The 18,506-nt window shown below is 43.5% G+C and overlaps 1 protein-coding gene across 2 annotated transcripts in view; it reads right to left on the reverse strand.

Moving 5' to 3' along the window:
• LOC306939575 (alpha-N-acetylneuraminate alpha-2,8-sialyltransferase ST8SIA3-like) overlaps positions 1-18,305 on the reverse strand; it is a 37,749-nt gene extending 19,444 nt beyond the window's left edge. For both annotated transcript variants that reach the window (XM_079524178.1, XM_079524179.1), the window contains exons 1-2: positions 17,580-18,305; positions 2,230-2,352 (exon numbers count right to left, since the gene is read on the reverse strand). In XM_079524178.1, the coding sequence (XP_079380304.1) occupies positions 2,230-2,352; positions 17,580-17,884 (428 nt within the window). In that variant the 5' untranslated portion in view covers positions 17,885-18,305. The remainder of the gene's footprint in view (positions 1-2,229; positions 2,353-17,579) is intronic.
• Between the last annotated feature and the right edge of the window lie 201 nt (positions 18,306-18,506).

An 18,506-nucleotide genomic window follows, 5' to 3' on the forward strand; every position in this document is an offset into this window, starting at 1 on the left:
TTTTAGGGGGTCCCAAAATTATTAAAAAAAGAAAAAATATATATTTTCACGATTTTTCAAAAATAGCAGACCTACAAGCTCGTAGTGCGCCACTCGGTGGCGCGCTATGAGCTTGTAGATCTGCTATTTTTCAATAGCTAAATTATAACAATGCTTAAAACACCAAAAGGGGTTCCCGCCCAAAATGGTTTAAGGTTATTGTAGCAGTCAATTTATATTGGGGGCCCCGAGACATTGCCAAAGCATTTCCGGGGGTCCCCGGCCAAAAACGTTGAGAACCCCTGGATTAGGCTACGGACCCCCATTTAATGGTATTTCTATCTCTGGGACCCCAATGTATAATTGTAAAATCACTGTTCACTTAACTCTGAGAGTGTACAAATGGAACCAAATGGACCCGTACACTCTCTGAGTTACAGACGCATAAGGATCCATTTGGTTCCTAACTATCATTTAGCTGGGGACCCCCTGGAACTCCCTCAAGGACCCCTTAGAATTGCTAGAGCAGTGGTTCCCAAACACTGTACTGGGTCACCCATTTGTGGGTCACGTACACTCAAAAAACATACCCACAAGAATTCAATTAAATTCTACAAATTGCCTTCTAAATCCTTCTTTTTCTGAAGAACTTGTGTTGCTATATCAGTGGTGCTCATGTCAAGGCCGCCAGTTTTGAGTTAAAAATATTCGCTTTTAAAGATATATCTATTCAAAGATTTGCACAATTAGTGGAACTGTGGAACAAACACAATACACTTAACCCATTAAGTTCCTTTATCGGTATCACAATGAAAACCGATTCTCTCTTTTTTCTTCCTTACATTAGTTAGTTAAGGTTACAAATTATTATCACTAACTTATATTGCCAGCCAGGTATGTGCTGGCCTGCTTGCAGTAGCATCACAGCCCACAGGTTTGTATAGGCTCTCCTCTCCCACCTGGCTGGCTCCCACAGCCTTTCATTCAGACCTGCAGTGGAGTCTCTCTTTATCTCCAGCCACAGTCTGACAACCCGCCTGTTCAGAACCCACCTCATTTCCTGCTCCCCCGAACCACTCAACCCTACGTGGCAGCCTTTTATTCAATCATTCAATCAAGAGAGACCCTACAGCTGAGTCGTTTGCAAATTATCCAAGAGAGAACCTACGAGTGTGCTGTGTGTGTGCTGTGTGTGCATGCGCGTGCGTGCGTGCGTGCGTGCGTGCGTGCGTGCGTGCGTGCGTGCGTGCGTGTGCAGCCGCGGAACTAGTTGCAGTAGGCCCCCACGCAGGCTGGTCAGCGGGTGCCCTCCCCCCAACAGGCGATAGCAGAATATAACAATTCACTCAACTCACAATACGATACTAGATACGATCTTTCACGAAACACACATTTTTTTGTCCAGACAAATGGCCGAAAAATATATATTTTTATTTCTCTTACACCAGTGATTCTCAACCTGTGGTCCGGGGACCACCAGTCATCCTTGAGGGGGTTCCAGGTGGTCCCAAGCTAAATGATGGAGAGTTGGTAACCAAATGGACCCTTATAGGACTGGGGTTGCAAATTATAGCCTTGGCTATAAACCCTATGTACAACGCAACGGTTTCATGTTTTTACAACTTAATACATTGTTTTTTGTATTGTCCCTGTTAAATAAACGTATAGATCTTTAACTCTTGAGAGTTCAATTATTGTTAAACATCTGCATTACTTACAAGAAGTCTATACGTAGAAGAATTAGCCTGTTATCTCTCCTATGGTACATACAGCATGGGAATGTTGTGGACCTATTCTTTAGTTTTGCAACTGCGAGGCTAAATCTCATCAAATGCAGACTAAATAATGGGCAGACTAAATATGAAAAGGCTTGAAAACCACTGTCTCACAAACATCCAGTATATCCTTTTCTTTTCATTTTATTCTCTTGTCCTCTGTTCAATATGTAGCAAATGACTGAAAGCTATTTTTTTTATCACTTCTCTTACAAAGATCCTTTATTTCTTATCTTTTGTCACATGCCCTCTGCGGTTTGCATCGCCATTTAAACTGTCACCAGTTTGAATCGATTGGAATCAACATACGATATATCGTTACATGATGCCTAAAGGAGACACTTGTTGAGTTTCCCTTGTGCTGTTTGTGTTCCGTGTGTGTGTGTGTGTGCGTGCGTGCGTGCGTGCGTGCGTGCGTGCGTGCGTGCGTGCGTGCGTGCGTGCGTGCGTGCGTGCGTGCGTGCAAAAAACCCACTTCTGTCGCACGAAGGCGGTCTTGTTGTACTTCCACTTGGCAGAGCTCTCCTGCAGGCCCTCGTTCAGAGCTTGGGTCAGAGGCGTGAACGCCGGGTCCAGGTACTTCATCGCCAACTGAGAGCTACATGGACCCAGAGAGAAGGACCTTAGACAACACGACCAGGATGCTCTAAGCTCAATTTATACTTAGCTACGTGAGTGCCCATGACGCGCACCGAAAATAGGCGATACTAGCTCACAAATGCAACGCGCTACCTACGGCACGCTGTGAGCATTTATTGTACATGGGCAATTTCTTAAAGGATTAAATACAACTATATATATATATATATAGTATATATATATATATTTTTTTTATATACATGATTTAAACCAGTTCTGCAGGCAATCAGAGCAACAGCTGTGTTATATATTCTAGCAGCCTCTGGAACATCCTGGTAACAACAGCAGTATTTAGCCAAGGGTGAATTCCGTTTGTGTCCGAGCATAGGCATGGTAACGCCCTGCCTGCCTGTGATTGGCCTACCGACACCGACGCTCTTGACTGTCCTCCGAGCTCCGTCCGAGGTGGATATGCTGGATGCCTGGAATCCTGGATAGTCTGATGCGAGGTTACTCCGTGGTGGGAAATAATACAAGTAGTAAACTAATATTGTTTATGCCGTTTGCTTTGAAGGAATAATATAATTGATTGAACATGCACGCCATAATATGATTTGGGTGTGTTCTAAAATAAAGTGTTTGTGTTGAAACATTATTGTACTATAAAATGGTATCTTTTCCCTTCATCTTTATCCTTTTTAGTGTAATAGTATTAGTTTACTATAATTAGATTAATACACGATAATCAACACTAACACTTTATTTACCCAAATCAAATCATAGTACAACATACGTATTCAATCAAAGCAAACGGCATAAACAATAAGTTTGCCTCTTCTACAAAAATTAAACTTACAAGTTAGTTACAAGGCTGCATTCTGTCGCACGTGCCAAGCTGTCATTCTCTTGTCGTATTATTTATTTCTCAATCTCGCCACGGAGGAACCTCGCGTCTCGGAGGACAGTCAAGACGGGCAGTGTCAGTAGACCAATCACAGGCAGGCGGGGCGCTACCATGCCTATGCTCGGACACAAACGGAATTCACGCTTTAGCCAAGGGTGGGATGGTAAGACATTTGGAACAGCATAGTAGTAGTTTACAGAAACACTCCAGAAACATACAGTAGCCTATACGCAGATTAGTCCATAATAATACTTTTATATATTAAGATTATTTAGCCAGCAAAATAGCTTGTGTTAGTGGGTTTTAATACATTTGTGATTCTGTGGAAGCTTAACCAAATTGCTAATAAAACTGTCTTAAAACACTTAGGCTATGTTTTTAACTTGTGTTGTGTAGCAACATTCTGGATTTGTAAAAGGAAGCCCTTTATGAATGCAGCTATCAGGGTAGACTACCATCTTTATCTTGTAACTTCAAAACTTTAAAAAACAAAGGGCATCGTGTCAAAATCACGGATTATTAGCAATCTGGTTGTTTTGCTCATGTAAGCAAGCAAGTTAACATCAAGCAAGATTAATGTTTATTGCATTATTGTTGGCTAATGTGTAGCAAGCTAGCCTATTTCTGGACTTTTTCCCAAACTAAGCCATATTTCATGCCGTTCTAAATTAAACTTCCTTGCCAGCAAAGTGCAATGTAGAAACATCAGCTCCATAAATTGAACAGACTCTACGTTGCTTTGTGTCTCATTTTTGACACAAAGGTGAGCTAGGATGTGTTGTCAGTTGCTTGCTTGGCCAGTATAGCTGATAGGGGTGCAACAGTTAATCCAACTAATCAATTTAATATAGTTAAAAAACTAAATGGATTAAAAGATAATATATATTTTTTAAACCATAGCAAAAAGTAGCAAAAATAGCCAACCTTGTAGGTCAGCTATTACCGCACGACACTGTTGTACAACAAAGTGAGGAATCACATTCGTTGATGTATAAAAAATACATGACCATAGGTTAGAGTAGGAACGAAGATTGCTTGGTAGACAGAGAGTTTTGGCTTCTGGCTCAACTCTCTTTTTGTCACTACGTGCGGTACAGCGACTGGAATACCGCCCCTTACCTGCCGCTCTGATTCTCCGGCTGATGCAGAAGGTAAGGCTCTCTGTCTACCGAGCAATCTCCGTTCCTACTCTCACCTATGGTCGTGAAGTGTGGGTCATGACCGAAAGAATAAGGTCGCGAATACAAGCGGCCGAAATTTGTTTTCTTCGACGGGTGGCTGGCATCTCCCTTAGAGATAGGGTAAGAAGTTCAGTCACACGAGAGAGACTCGTAGTAGAGTCGCTGCTTCTTCGCCTGGAAAGGAGCCAGCTTAGGTGGTTCGGGCATCTGGTTAGGATGGCTCTCGGGCGTCTCCCTAGGGAGGTCCTCGAAGCACGTCCCACTGGGAGGAGACCCCGGGGCAGACCAAGGCGCAGTTGGAGGAAACACATCGACTCACTGGCCTTGGAACGTCTCGGGATCCTCCAGGAGGAAGTCAATAATGTTGCTCTGGAGAGGGAAGTCTGGAACACTCTGGTGGAGCTGTTGCCCCGCGTCCCGACTACGGATAAACGGTTGAAGATGGATGGATGGATAAAAAAAATACAAATATTAAACAAAACGAGCTGATCGATTATTCGATTATATATATAAAAAAAGTGCCAAATAGAAAAAAATGGTGGAGGAAACCGCTGGTTGCTGCCCTAATAGCTGAAGCATAAGCTAGCTGATGCCGTTTCATTTTCAGAAAGAAAAGGCGTTACTGCTCAAAAATTGTATCGCTGCCATAAATCATATATTGTCATCAACAGCAGCGGAAAAGCTCTAGACCTTTGCCCATCGTAAGAAGCGCATTGATAAATAAATAGATCATATTGTTGCATGATGCCGCAACAGGGAAAGAAGATAAACAGAAGAATGTAAGGGGTAGAAGGGAAGGAAGCACATTCCCTTGAGTTTTAGCGTTCGAGAGGAAAGGGAAATCAGCACACTTTATTCACCTCAGGTCTGGTTTTTTTCGAGGGGGCCTCTCGCTGCACGTCGGCATGGGGAATATGACACAAAACAAAAACTCAAAAGAAAAAACACTTTTATGTATCGTTATACTGTAAACATTTTGTATTTGAAATGCTTAAATATGCTTAAATAAAATTGTGAATTGTAAAGTGAAGACTCTGTTCTGGAAGAACACTTCCAGTTTATTTCTCCGACGCACCTGTGCCCCCGTAGGTGTGCATAAGGACATAAGGACATCTTCTGTATTTGAAAAGCTTCCCATTTTATGCTTGTACTATACGATCACAAATACTGATAGCATGTTTATAAAGGTATCATCCTGTGAAAGATGAACTTTTTCTAAAATATATAAAATATTTAAGTTTTATTTATTTATTTAACATTTGTGTTATAGAGGGCAATTAATGCTTATTAGCCAGGGATCCTTTCAATGGGTTAAATGTACTGGATTATATTCTTAAACATGATATCCCCCGAAGCTGAACACATTCAGAGCCAGCTGACATTATGGACGTGTCCCTAAGTGGTTTTCTTCAAAATGTCAACCCCTCCCCCACACACCCTGTGGTCTTCTCTCACTCACAAGAAACACACGTGTGTCTGTGCATACACGTAATGTGCTCAAAGAACACACAGTAAAATCCTCAGTGCTCATTTATCCCTCCGTAACTCAGAGAGCATACCATTTACAATTTACTATTATACAACAGGTCGTTTCGAGGAAGCAATCTGATTGGTTGAAATAGCCATCTAGCCGTGCTTAAACAAGCACACCCTGCCCCAGCCTGTGTGATTTCTGGTCTGAGGGGGCGGGTGCGGGCCAAAACAGCCGGTGGATCCTATTGGTTCACCGATCTGAGCTTGACGTGAGTTGAGGGTAACTGTTGTATAATCGTAATATTATACTCGAGGGTGTGCTTTACTTTACTATACTTTACACTTCTGTGCTGCTTACATAACTCGCCAATGGGTTCGTCCCTGCAGCAACGCAGGCGTGCCATTAATGACGGTAAAGCACACCCTCTTGTGCCAGATTGCTGAATTCAAGTACTTAGCAGACGCTCTTATCCAGAGGGACTTACAGTACAATAAGCAAGGTAGGTAAATAACCCCATGCATAGGATGCAGAGAGAACAGCGTTAGTGCCTCAAGAAACTAGGATGCCAGGTGAACCATGGCACTAGCATCTGCCTAAGCAATATGTCATCTACTGTAAATAACAATCTGTTTACCTGACATCCTAGTTTCAATGTACAATGAACCATCTCTCTAAGCATATGTCATCGAAATAACAATCTGCACATTGAACCAGGACATCGGGTAAACAGTGAACCTGGCATCTGTCTGAAAAACACGCTATCTAAATTCCATGCATTTTTAACATTTGTGGTCTAGAAAAACAACCCTAATGAGCACAAAACATGAGAACTACATAATACAAATGTAGCCAAATGGGACCTGTCCCATATCCATTTGTAACTCTGAGTGAGTGTAAAACAAAATGTAACCAAATGGGACCCGTCCCGTATCCATTTGTTAACTCTGAGCAAGCGAGTGTCCACTGCGGGTCCATTTGCTTACATTTGTACACGACTACACGCTCGGTTACACTGACACCCAGGGCTTCACATTGTAACCTTGGGCTGCTGCCACAAACAGCGACGACAGCTGGAAATGATTCCAGGCGGCAGCAGAATGAATGGACGTGGTGCTGCTGTTGTAAATCAGTACCAAGGACATCTCCCTCGAGCTCAGAGCCATTAACACACTCTCTGGATTCTGCTCTAGGTACCGAGCGCAGCTTTCACACCATGGACACTACTAGCAGAGTTACACATGGGGTGGTCACTATACCGCCAAAACACACACGCACGCACGCACGCACGCACGCACGCACGCACGCACGCAGGCACGCACGCACGCAGGCACGCACGCACGCACGCAGGCACGCACGCACGCACGCACGCACGTACGCACGCACGCACGCACACACACAGCGTAGATAGCAGCTCTTCAAGCTCACAAAGTGTTTTCAGCAAAGATACTTAAAGGACCACTTCACCACTTTTTAACCTATCTTCATATAACTGGTCCTCACTAATGTTCATGATAAAATAGCACATTTTATTTCTACTCAGTCTGTGTCTCATAGAAGGGCTGTGGGCAGTGCAGAAACCCGTCCACCAGTGACATCATCGTTGGGGAATCCAAGCTAATATAAACTGCAGGCTTTCTATTCCTGAAAAGTTGCAATGCGAAAATGGAAGCCATCGTTCTCATGATAATACTAATCTAAATATATTTTAAAATAAATCTTGTTAAAAAAATAATCTGCCTAACGATGATGTCACTGGTGGACGGGTTTCTGAACTGCCCACAGCCCTCCTATGAGACACAGACTGAGTAGGAAAAATAATTGTGGATGAACATTAGTGAGGACCAATTATATGAAGAGAAATTGAAAAGTGGTGAAGTGGTTCTTTAATTGGCAACGGCATACAGTATAAAGGGAGTGAGGGACAAAAGGAGGGGGCCTAGGATAGAGCCCTGGGGAGCCCTGATAAACTAAGTATGTTAAGACCTGAGTCCGAATTCTAAAAATGTCTTCAAATCCTAACAGCTTTCTTTTGTTATATAAATGGTGCTCAAACATTTTCATGTCAATTGGCCCCAACATTATATGTATTGTGAAATGACCCCCATCTCAAACATATTATTTAGTTCCAATGACAAGCAAAGAATAAAAAAGTGGATAAAATAAAAAATAAAATGACAGATGCTTTCCCGATTTTAAAGGGTTAAGTGGTTAAATTTCACAATGTTGATTGCAGAGAGGCAGCAATATGGCTGTTCAACTGTAACAATCTCACTCTTCATTCATTTTAATCAATTCATCAATGCCCCCCACCCACCAGCCATCCTGTTCTCTCCCATTTTGTAGTCTGGGGTTGTGGGATAAAAACTATTTGAGCAGATGTCTCAGTAACACAGAGAGAGAGAGAGACAATGAGGGACACATGAGCAAAAAGAGAGATGCACAAAATACCGAAAAGGAGAGAGACAAATATAGACACAGAGAGAACAGTGGAGGGTTCAAACACAGACAAAACAGGCAGAGAGGGAGGGAGGGAGGGAGAGAGAGAGAGAGAGGGAGATAGAGAGACCCCAGTAAGGAATGAGAATGTGTACTGTGCTGGTTGATGACTGTTGGATTAAGTGACAGATGCCCTCTTGTCCCCAGGCTTGAACGGGCTGGTATTAGTGACAACAACACTGCTACTGTCGCTATGTTTATGACTTTAGCCACCACCACTACTGCTGCTACCACAGTATGACGACTGCTATCATGACTTTAGCCACCACCACTACTGCTGCTACCACAGTATGACGACTGCTATCATGACAACACAAACTACAATTACTATGGCTAGAGTATATGCAAAAGATTAAGTTCCACCACTGTACATATCGCAAGTAAAGTTAGACAGTATGGAGCACACAAGAGTATAATTTTGCACCAGTTTTGGTTCCTCAACATTGTAGCATCAATAATAAACAGTAACAAAGAACTAATAAAGAATAACCAATTGTAAGAAGAAAAATCACACCTGTGTGAACCGAGTGGTGTAAGGTCTTATATAGACTGATCAGCTGTGGTCTGACGTAATGTCTGACGTAATGAAATCACACCCGTGTGAACTGGGTGACCATAGCAACCGTGCTAATTTTTTGGTACGAACAGACAGACAGACAGACAGACAGACACAACAAAGCCAGTCGTAGGAGTGGTTTACACCACTCAAAAATAAAGTATGTACATTGGTCTTAGCACACTTTGGGGTGCTTGAAGGTGCAGACTGTAACAGTCCATGGTTGGGATGACTAAGGTCTTGTGAGCTTTCCTCCACTGATGTGCTGGGCGTGAGTATTTTCTAGGATGGCTGCGGGATTGGAGGAATTTGAAGCGCTGTGATTGGTTGTCAGTGGAGTAGGAAGCGCTGGGCTGTGTTTTGGACCGCACACAAGTGTTTATGCCTACTAGTACTAACCCTATCTCTAACTCTAACCTAAACATAACCGCAAGCAGGGGAGCAACGCATCCCTCACCAACCTTAATCCAGTCTTTTTAATGCACTCCTCACCAACCTTAATCCAAAAACTATTAACGTACCCCTCACCAACCTTAATCCAAAAACTATTAACGTACCCCTCACCAACCTTAATCCAAAAACTATTAACGTACCTCTCACCAACCTTAATCCAAAAACTATTAACGTACCCCTCACCAACCTTAATCCAAAAACTATTAACGTACCCCTCACCAACCTTAATCCAAAAAATATTAACGTACCCCTCACCAACCTTAATCCAAAAACTATTAACGCACCCCTCACCAACCTTAATCCAAAAACTATTAACGCACCCCTCACCAACCTTAATCCAAAAACTATTAAAAAGTCCACGGTTGTAAAAACGGTGGCGGCAGCAGGGCGTGAACAGGTGAAGCATGGTATTACAAGTCAGCGTAGTAGTCCACTAGGCTAGCGAGGCAGCTGTCAGAATGCGGTTTTGTGTTTGTATTAGAAGGTGAAGTTTGTATTAGAAGGTGAAGTAGGGCGGGGCGAAAAGTGGCCGGCGTGGTAAAACGAGCGCTCCTTTCCTGGGCTATTCTAGGAATAAAAAACTTGCGTGCTGGGCTGTCAGCACAACCCTCTGCAAAGATTTGCAGTTGGGGACTGTACAGTTCCCATACCAGGCAGTAACCAGCCATCCTCACCACCCGGTGTCCAAAACAACAAAGTCCAGGATTGAGGTGCATGCACGCTAGGGGGTTGAGTCCGTACAGTAGGCACCCGAGTCTGGAGGGGACCATGGCGTTGAATGCTGAATTGTCATCTATAAACAGCATTCTCACTATAGGAGCTCCTCTCCTCCAGGTGGGAGAGAGCAGTGTGCAGTGCCTGTGACTATGGCATCATCTGCGGATCTGTTTTACTGGTATGTGAATTGGTGGGGGTCCGGTGCGGACGGCAGCCTGCTATTGATCAGCTGTTTTGAAAGCATCTGCTCACTATGGGGGTGAGGGTTATGGTCTACGACAGACAGTTAAACCAGTTCCCCTGCTTTTGTCCGGCACTGGAATTGCTGTAGCCGATTGGAAACAGGAGGAGACCCTCGGAGAAGCATGATTGATTGTAAATGTCTGTGAAAACTCCCGAAAGCTGCGTGGTGCATGCTCTGAACACCCCCCCCCCCCCCCCCCCTGACTTGGAATGCCATCTGCATGGCCCTGCTGCTCACCTCTGATTCAGCAGTGATAGAGCGGCGAGGTGACGTCATCATCCATTCTAATGAGAGCAGCATGTTTTTATTGTCTCACCTCTTAATTCCCCTTTTGGGAGACATTATATATATATATATATATATATATATATATTTATCATATCGTTGCTGTCGGGCAGAAACCTCTTATCTCCGTATTTTTTTTGTAAATTAACCTAATTGATCATAGTAGTACAGAGTCACACAAAAGCATCCAAAGTAGCAGATCCGACACATTTTGAGCTTGTCGATGTGGTACTTTTGAATTTGAACCATGAAAAGTAACAGTTTTGGACATATGAGGTTTCCACCCGACAGAGACGATATTCTGTACACTGCGCTGCACCGCACGCACGCACGCACGCACGCACACACACTAGACTTGCTTCTTGTACAGTATGCATGTCTATTTTTGATCTACCATTGTTTTTAAAGGCTTAGAGCCAGGACACACAATGGACAGTGTACTGTGTGAGAGTGCATTATGACGATAAACTTGGTCACTAATGAAAAACAACAGGCCCATAATGTCCCTTCAAATGCATGAGCTAATTGTAAAACAAGAAATGAATAGAAATATATATACCGGTATATATATATTCACCCATTTCAAACCGGGAAGGCATCCGTGTCATTTTAGATTTTAACCACGTTCACTATTATTTTATAGGCGACTTTGTTCGGCTATTCAAAAAAAAATTGAAAATGTGTGCAAAAATCTATCTCTTTTTAAAGCAAACATTTTTTAACTCTTTGAAATATTTGTACTTGATATGTGATAGTACTACATGCCTAGCCTGCATGTACTTTATAGATACGAGAGGCATCTGTTAGATGTCGCCAGTGAGGTCAGCATTGTCATTAATGTCACATTTCTATGTCTCATATCTTGTTGTCACGTCACTATCCAGCACTATATGTATTCGCTGTAATAAACTTTGTGAACCTACAGTATAGCGTGATACTGTCTCCATGTTGCATTATTGTTCTCCCGGGCCCGTCGCCCGGAATCAAAGGAATACCCCAACTGAATTGTCACACACCACCCAGCCTGTTAGAGTCAGACCGAGGTTTTTCTACAAAATCACACTTAACATGAACAAGTTTGAAAACCACTGACACAGCTACATACGTTGTATTTCTTTTTAGAATCGACCTCAGGTCTTAATGGGTTAATAATCCTGCATGATTTTTTTTTTTTTTTTGTTTGTTTGTGATGTCTGTGTTTTCATCGGTGCTGTGATGATGTGGACCATATAGGCCATGAAACCCGTACAAGCCCCACAATGGAATCTCAAACCTGCATGACTGTGAGACTGAAACAAGGGCTGCTTCTTATTTGTGAGGCCTGTGGTGAAAGGTTAGCTTTCGTTGCGCTGATGACCCGCTAACGACTCTCACACATAAACAAACAGTGTGTGGGTGAATAGCGATTCATGAATAGAGAGAGTAGTGCTTCGCTCAACGTGTGGTCCGGGGACCACGAGGGGTCCAACATGGACCTTTACAGGGTCTGAGAGTGTACAAAGTCTCTGAGAGTGTACAAAGGGAACCAATTTTGATTGTGTGCTGTACACTCAAGAGAGTAATATTGAAGATTGTACAGTGTAGATTAGGGTCCCAGAGATAGGGATGGGACGATATGGAAGTTACACGGCAGGATTACTGTGGGAAAAATAATAGCGATTAACGATAATATCACAATAATCAAAATATGCTTAAAACTTGAAATGCCACTTTTGTTAACACCTTAGAAGCCCGGAACTATTTAATCCATTTCATCCAGGGTGCCCATCATTTGTAGCGCACGGACCACTTTTACCGGCGCACCGGAAGCTGGTGTGCATGTCTGTGTAGCAGCTAACAATAGCCACACCACTCTAGATTCGATCGACAACAACGGGAGGTAATAATAAATCTATCGCGACTAGCGACTGGACCGCTGAGCGCCGTCTAACACAGGATCTTTTTTTCAGAATTAGACGGGGTGATTTAGATCGGGAGTTATGATCGTTTTAAGATTTTCGTTTTCGTCAGCTAAACAGGCAGGGGAGATTTTCGATGACGTGTCATCGAAAATCACAACAAACAACAAGCGCTCCAAGGCTCTAGAGCGATGCGAACGGTTTTGTTTTCATTAATCTCCGTCTTGTTTATCAATCTCCGTGTTGGGCACTTGACCATGACCTTGAACTTGGACGGAGACCTCCGGCTTGGACATCCAAGGTGTTAACCACTTGAACCACCAGCTACCCCAGCATCCCTATTCTATATTTCAAACAAAAAAAAGCCGATCTACAAGCTCGAGTTGCGAGCTTGTAGATCTGCTATTTTTGCTTGAAGTATAGAGGGTATAAGTGGCACTGAATTTGCAGCTCAACAAAAGCTAATTCATCCTAGTGTATGACGGAGGACAATTTCATGGTGAATTAAAATCTCTGCAATACAATTATTGTGAACGTTATCTTTACAACAATAAATGATTATAAAGACGATTATCGTCCCATCCCTACCCAGTCACTTTATCCTTTAAAAAAAAGGATTAAAAAAAACTAGTGGTTCTCATTCCTTTTCAAGCCGCGACACCCCAAAATAATCATATTTGAACTTAGGACCTAGGCTATTTTCACAATTGCGGCCTCTTTCTTATATTATTTGACAATTTAGTCAATGTTTGACCCGTTTTTATAGTACATTTAGCTGATTACTTTTGCTGTAGTAATTGTCTTTTTTCCCATTATTTAATTTTTGTTTGTTTTTTAGATATAAAGAAATGGCCACTTCACTGTCATCTGACCCCCCAAAAATCATGTGGGGACTCCCTTGGGGGTCCTGACCCACAGGTTGGGAACCGCCGAGCTAGAGGGACAGGAGATGAAGCAATAAGACAGGTCAGGGATGGAGTGGACGGCTGCCTGGGGGAAACCAACATCTTCTGCTCAATACAGCTGTCTTTATTGGCACTGATCGACAAAGAGGTGCGCTGAGACAGCCAATAAACAGCCACCTTTATCTACATTCCAATGGTGGGAAGAAACTAACTACATTTACTTAAGCACTGTACTTGTGTACAATGGTAATTTTACTTTTCTTTTTAGGAAACAAAGTCTTGTGCACACCTGATAAGCTCAGAGACGGGTGTAGAATGCATTAAAATGACTTGCACACCGTCAACACTTGCACAATAAGGACAACTTTATTTACTCAACGTTTCGGTCAATAACCACCTCCAGGCATTAAATATTATGTAAATCTGTACGAGTAACAAAGTGTGTTTCAATGAAATTGCAAAAAGGAAAACTCTACAGAGTCAGAAAGAGACATCGCCTATGGGGGAAGTTACATCACAAATCACGATCCAAGGAATCCAGGGAAAGAAAACATTGTGAGTCTCCGACCTATGGTTCAACAGCAAAAGGCCAAAACGGGGGCTTTGTGGGCTTGTATAGCGCCACCATGATGCCCGGATGATCTCCGGCCCTGGCCTTTGGCCTGCCGAAGATAGAAATTAAACAGTCTGCTGTAATAGACATAAAGACAGCTCCCTAATAACAATCTTTAGACAGGTTTAGACAGACAAATCAGAGTACTATATGTACTAGGCTACAATCAAGACAGATTTCCTGCCCAGGCGGTGGCGTAACCGTCTGGGCACCCGACTGGTAATCCAGTCGCAGTGTGCCGCGGGTTCGACTCCCGAGCCCGACACGGCCTTTACTGCATGTCTTCCCCCATCTCTCTCCCGTTTCCTGTCAGCCTACTGTCTGTCCCTTCAAAAAACAATAAAAGGCGTAAGCCGCAAAAAATATCTTTAAAAAAAAAAAAGACAGATTTCCTGGCAAAACAGTGTCATAAGGCAGTGGTTCTCGACCTGTTTAAGGCCATGACCCCTAAAATAATCATATTTGAATTGGTGTCTCCACCCTCCCCGCCCTGAAAAGCACTAGCATTCAATTTCGTTTGACTTGGTACCACAGATAGATTTATTTTCTTTTTTTGAGGGGCATGTCCAGCTTTTAGTGTACTGTGTGTAAACACAAACATTAAATGCCATTGACAATGAATAGAAGGTTTTGATTGTTTGTGTAAACACAAACATCGCGTAAACACAAACATTGAAGATGAAGGTGAGGACGCAAATTCTCATTGGCTGGCATGAGATGATGTATTAATTATGATGATGAGAGTGCCCCTCACTTCACACGGGTGTGATTTTTAAGTATTATAAAAGGTCTTAAAAGTTCACAGATTGAGAACCACTGGTCTAAAGTACAGTACAGACTGTATATGCTGAACAGAGCACAGACAAGACAGGTCACCCATCACCCATTGAGTGTGATGGGGAATTACTGTTGCGGTAAATGAGTCACTGCTACTGTAGCTACTGTAGGCTAGCAGGTCCCCCTTGGCTACTAGTAGTAGCCTTTCTGTGTCCAGACTGTGGACTCCAGATAAAGTGTTTCTTTCATGGCAGAGAGCGTTGGATATCAGAATGATTCAGGATGATGAATGCCTGAGCGTTTCCAAGGTGCATGGAACACTTGGTTTTGAAGCGCTTGGTTCAAATCACAGTGTAATCAGTGCTATTTGTACAAATAACCTAAATCGGCCAACCGTTTGTGGATCAAGGCTGAGTTGAAAATCTTGAAAATGCCTGTACAGCCGACCCATGGGTAGGCCCATGGGTAGACCCATGGGTAGGCCGCGTTCCATTGCATTTTAACCCATTAAGACATGAGGCCGATTCTATGAATGGCTTCTAAATCAAAGAGTTCTCACACTTTCAAGATTTTTCAAAAATGTTCAAAATAGCAGATGTACTGAGTACAAGCTCACAGCGAGGCACAAAGTGAAGCGCTGTGAGTATACTTTAACTTTCTAACTTTGAATGAATTTGCAGTCATCAGCCACTGGTAGTGTGGTGGTGTTTACCTGCAGAAACACACTGCTGTATGTTGGTGCTTTGGTTTGGTACATAGGGAGTTTTTGGGGGGCTACCAAAAAACCACAGTGAAAACATCAAAATACAGCGAGAGAGCTATCTGTCTCTGCAGGTAAACACCACCACACTACTCTTAAGGTAAACACCACCACACTACTCCAGGTAAACACCACCACACTACTCCAGGTAAACACCACCACACTACTCCAGGTAAACACCACCACACTACTCCAGGTAAACACCACCACACTACTCCAGTGGCTGATAGACGGAAATAAAGGTTTGAAAAACCACACTTGTGTGAGTGAAGTGAGGGCGCCCACTATTTACATTGGCCACATGACGTCTTACGTTGTCATTCAGTGCCATAAACAAACATTACAGTCCATAGACTTGGCTAGCAAACAAATTACATCCTAACAAGTGCCATAAACAAACATTACAGTCCATAGACTTGGCTAGCAAACAAATTACATCCTAACAAGTGCCATAAACAAACATTACAGTCCATAGACTTGGCTAGCAAACAAATGACATCCTAACAAGTGCCATAAACAAACATTAAAGTCCATAGACTTGGCTGGCAAACGAAAAACATCATTTAAGTGCTCTAAGCAAACATTAAAATGACATAGACTTGCCATATGACACGTATTAGAGGGGCAGGGCTAGCGTCCCTCAAAAATACTAGGTCAACCTGTTTTCTACTTAACACACCCAGGGCGCTCCGCCTAAAAATGCCAGTTGCTGAGAGCACCAAAACACAAGGCACGTTGATGGGAAGAAGAGCGCTCTTAGCGAGTTTTACCGTAGAAATGCATGGCAGAGTGGAGCTGGTAGCTAAAAACAAACCTTATTTTGTGGACAGAGCCCCTCAGGCGACAATACAAACTAAGGCCTTCTTTGGATATATGTCAGTCAAATCATCACAGCAAAAGGCTAGCTAGCAGAATGCTCGCCATTTGTCCTAAGCCTATATGTTCTCTATTTCGAAGTCAGGTCATATAATTAGGTATTCTGTAAAGGAAGGAGCAGTGATTGTTACATAGGCAATTAAAAAAAAGGTATTCAAAAGAGAGTGATTCTTTCTTATTCTGTTTTTGTTTTGTTTGTACCTGTTGAGAACTGCTTTGGCTAGGTCTCTATAGCTTGTCAAGGTTTATCATCAATGTGACGTCCAGGTTAAATAACCATAAGGGTCCATTTAATAGTTGCATGTTGCAAGGAGTTGCATGGCAACTCGCTGCCTGTAACCAGTCCAGTAGAGCTACAGTACAGATTGTACACACAAACACGCACACACGCGCACGTGCACACACGCACACGCGCACACACACACACGCACACACACACACACACACACACTTGTGTGCAACTACTAAAAGGAAACTTGTTTTAACCAGTAGGATCTGTCACATTGATAAACACAGTTACAGGTGCCAGATGTCCCTAGTGAAGGTTCTCAAACATGTCTGGCTCAGGTCACCCCCGTAAACAACTTCTTCCATCCACGGCACCCTGGCCTGAATGACATTAGCACCTTTTCTCATATTAACGGCATGTAAATATTTAAATCCCCAAAAGATACAGTGTGTTACAATGAAAACTGGAGAGAATATTTGTTTCCGTTAGGACAGGCAGAAAATAATGTGTGATGTAAGCTGAAAAAGATCACACCAAGTGCAATGCAACTTAGGTCGGTTTTACTAAGTATAGGCCTATAGGGTTTAAGTGGTTAAACTGAAGTGACACTGATTCATTCCAAATATTATCAAAGTATTCTGAGGCACCCCCTGACCCCTGGACTGGTGTCACTTTAGGCTTAGGGTACCACGGCACCCACTCTGAGAAGCCCTGCCCTGCATGGTACCCCCACCTATATCTTGTTACCTTCCTATCCATAATGTATCTGGGGACCCCCTGGAACCCCCAGTCGAGACAAGTAGACCTACAGTAAACCAAAAGGCACAGAATGCATCAATCAATCAATCAAACACACCCACTTCGTCCAATCCACCTACCGGAACCCCGCGTGGAACATGTACATCCTGGGGCCCCCGCCAGCTCCGGCATACCTAGGCGACGTGCTGAAGAGGAAATCCTTCTTGATGGACACGTAGCTGATGAGCGACAGAATGAGCAGAGCCACGCTGAACATGACGAGCCCCAGGGCGCTGGCGAGACGCACCATCCTGCCGGAGGACGAGCCAGCCGAGCTGCAGCCCTGCACAGCCGGGCCGAGCCGCTGACATCCCCGGCGCGTGAATGCGAGGAGCGCGGAGGACGTGGAGGAGGCAGAGGACAGCACCGAGGACAGGAACCGCATCCAAAAAGAGAAGGCGAGAATGATACGATATGGTGACGGACGATCAGGACACAGCGGGACCGAGTTGCAAGCAGCAGCACTGTACACCCGGCGACCGACCGACCGCGTTTATTAAAAGACCGTGAGAGCTGGAGGACAGAGCTGAGAGAGAGAGACAGACGCCGGCTGGAAATAAAAGACAGATGGAGGAGAGAGGGGGGATGGACACAAAATGACTACATGAGGGGAGGACGTACGCCGGAGGAAGGACGACGAGATTCGAGAAAATGCGCAAAAAAAACGCATTTGACTTACGGAGTTTACGTAGCGGATGTTATCAAGCGGTGGAGGAGAGAGAGAGAGAGAGAGAGAGAGAGAGATACTCAGATTTTACAGTCAGTGACTCAGACAGAGCGAGAGAGAGAGAGAGAGAGAGAGAGAGAGAGAGAGAGAGAGAGAGAGAGAGAGAGAGAGAGAGAGAGAGAGAGAGAGAGAGAGAGAGAGATTTCCTATGTATAATTGTATATACGGTAGCCTAACTATTTTTCGTAAGATAGTCTTTCCTCAAAGTTGCAATGTAGCCTAACAACACAGCTCTCTGTTTTAATGCCCTTTCATTTCATTCACATTCACATTCAATATT

Source organism: Electrona antarctica (genome assembly GCF_951216825.1).
Source record: "Electrona antarctica genome assembly, chromosome: 16".
Lineage (NCBI taxonomy): Eukaryota > Metazoa > Chordata > Actinopteri > Myctophiformes > Myctophidae > Electrona > Electrona antarctica.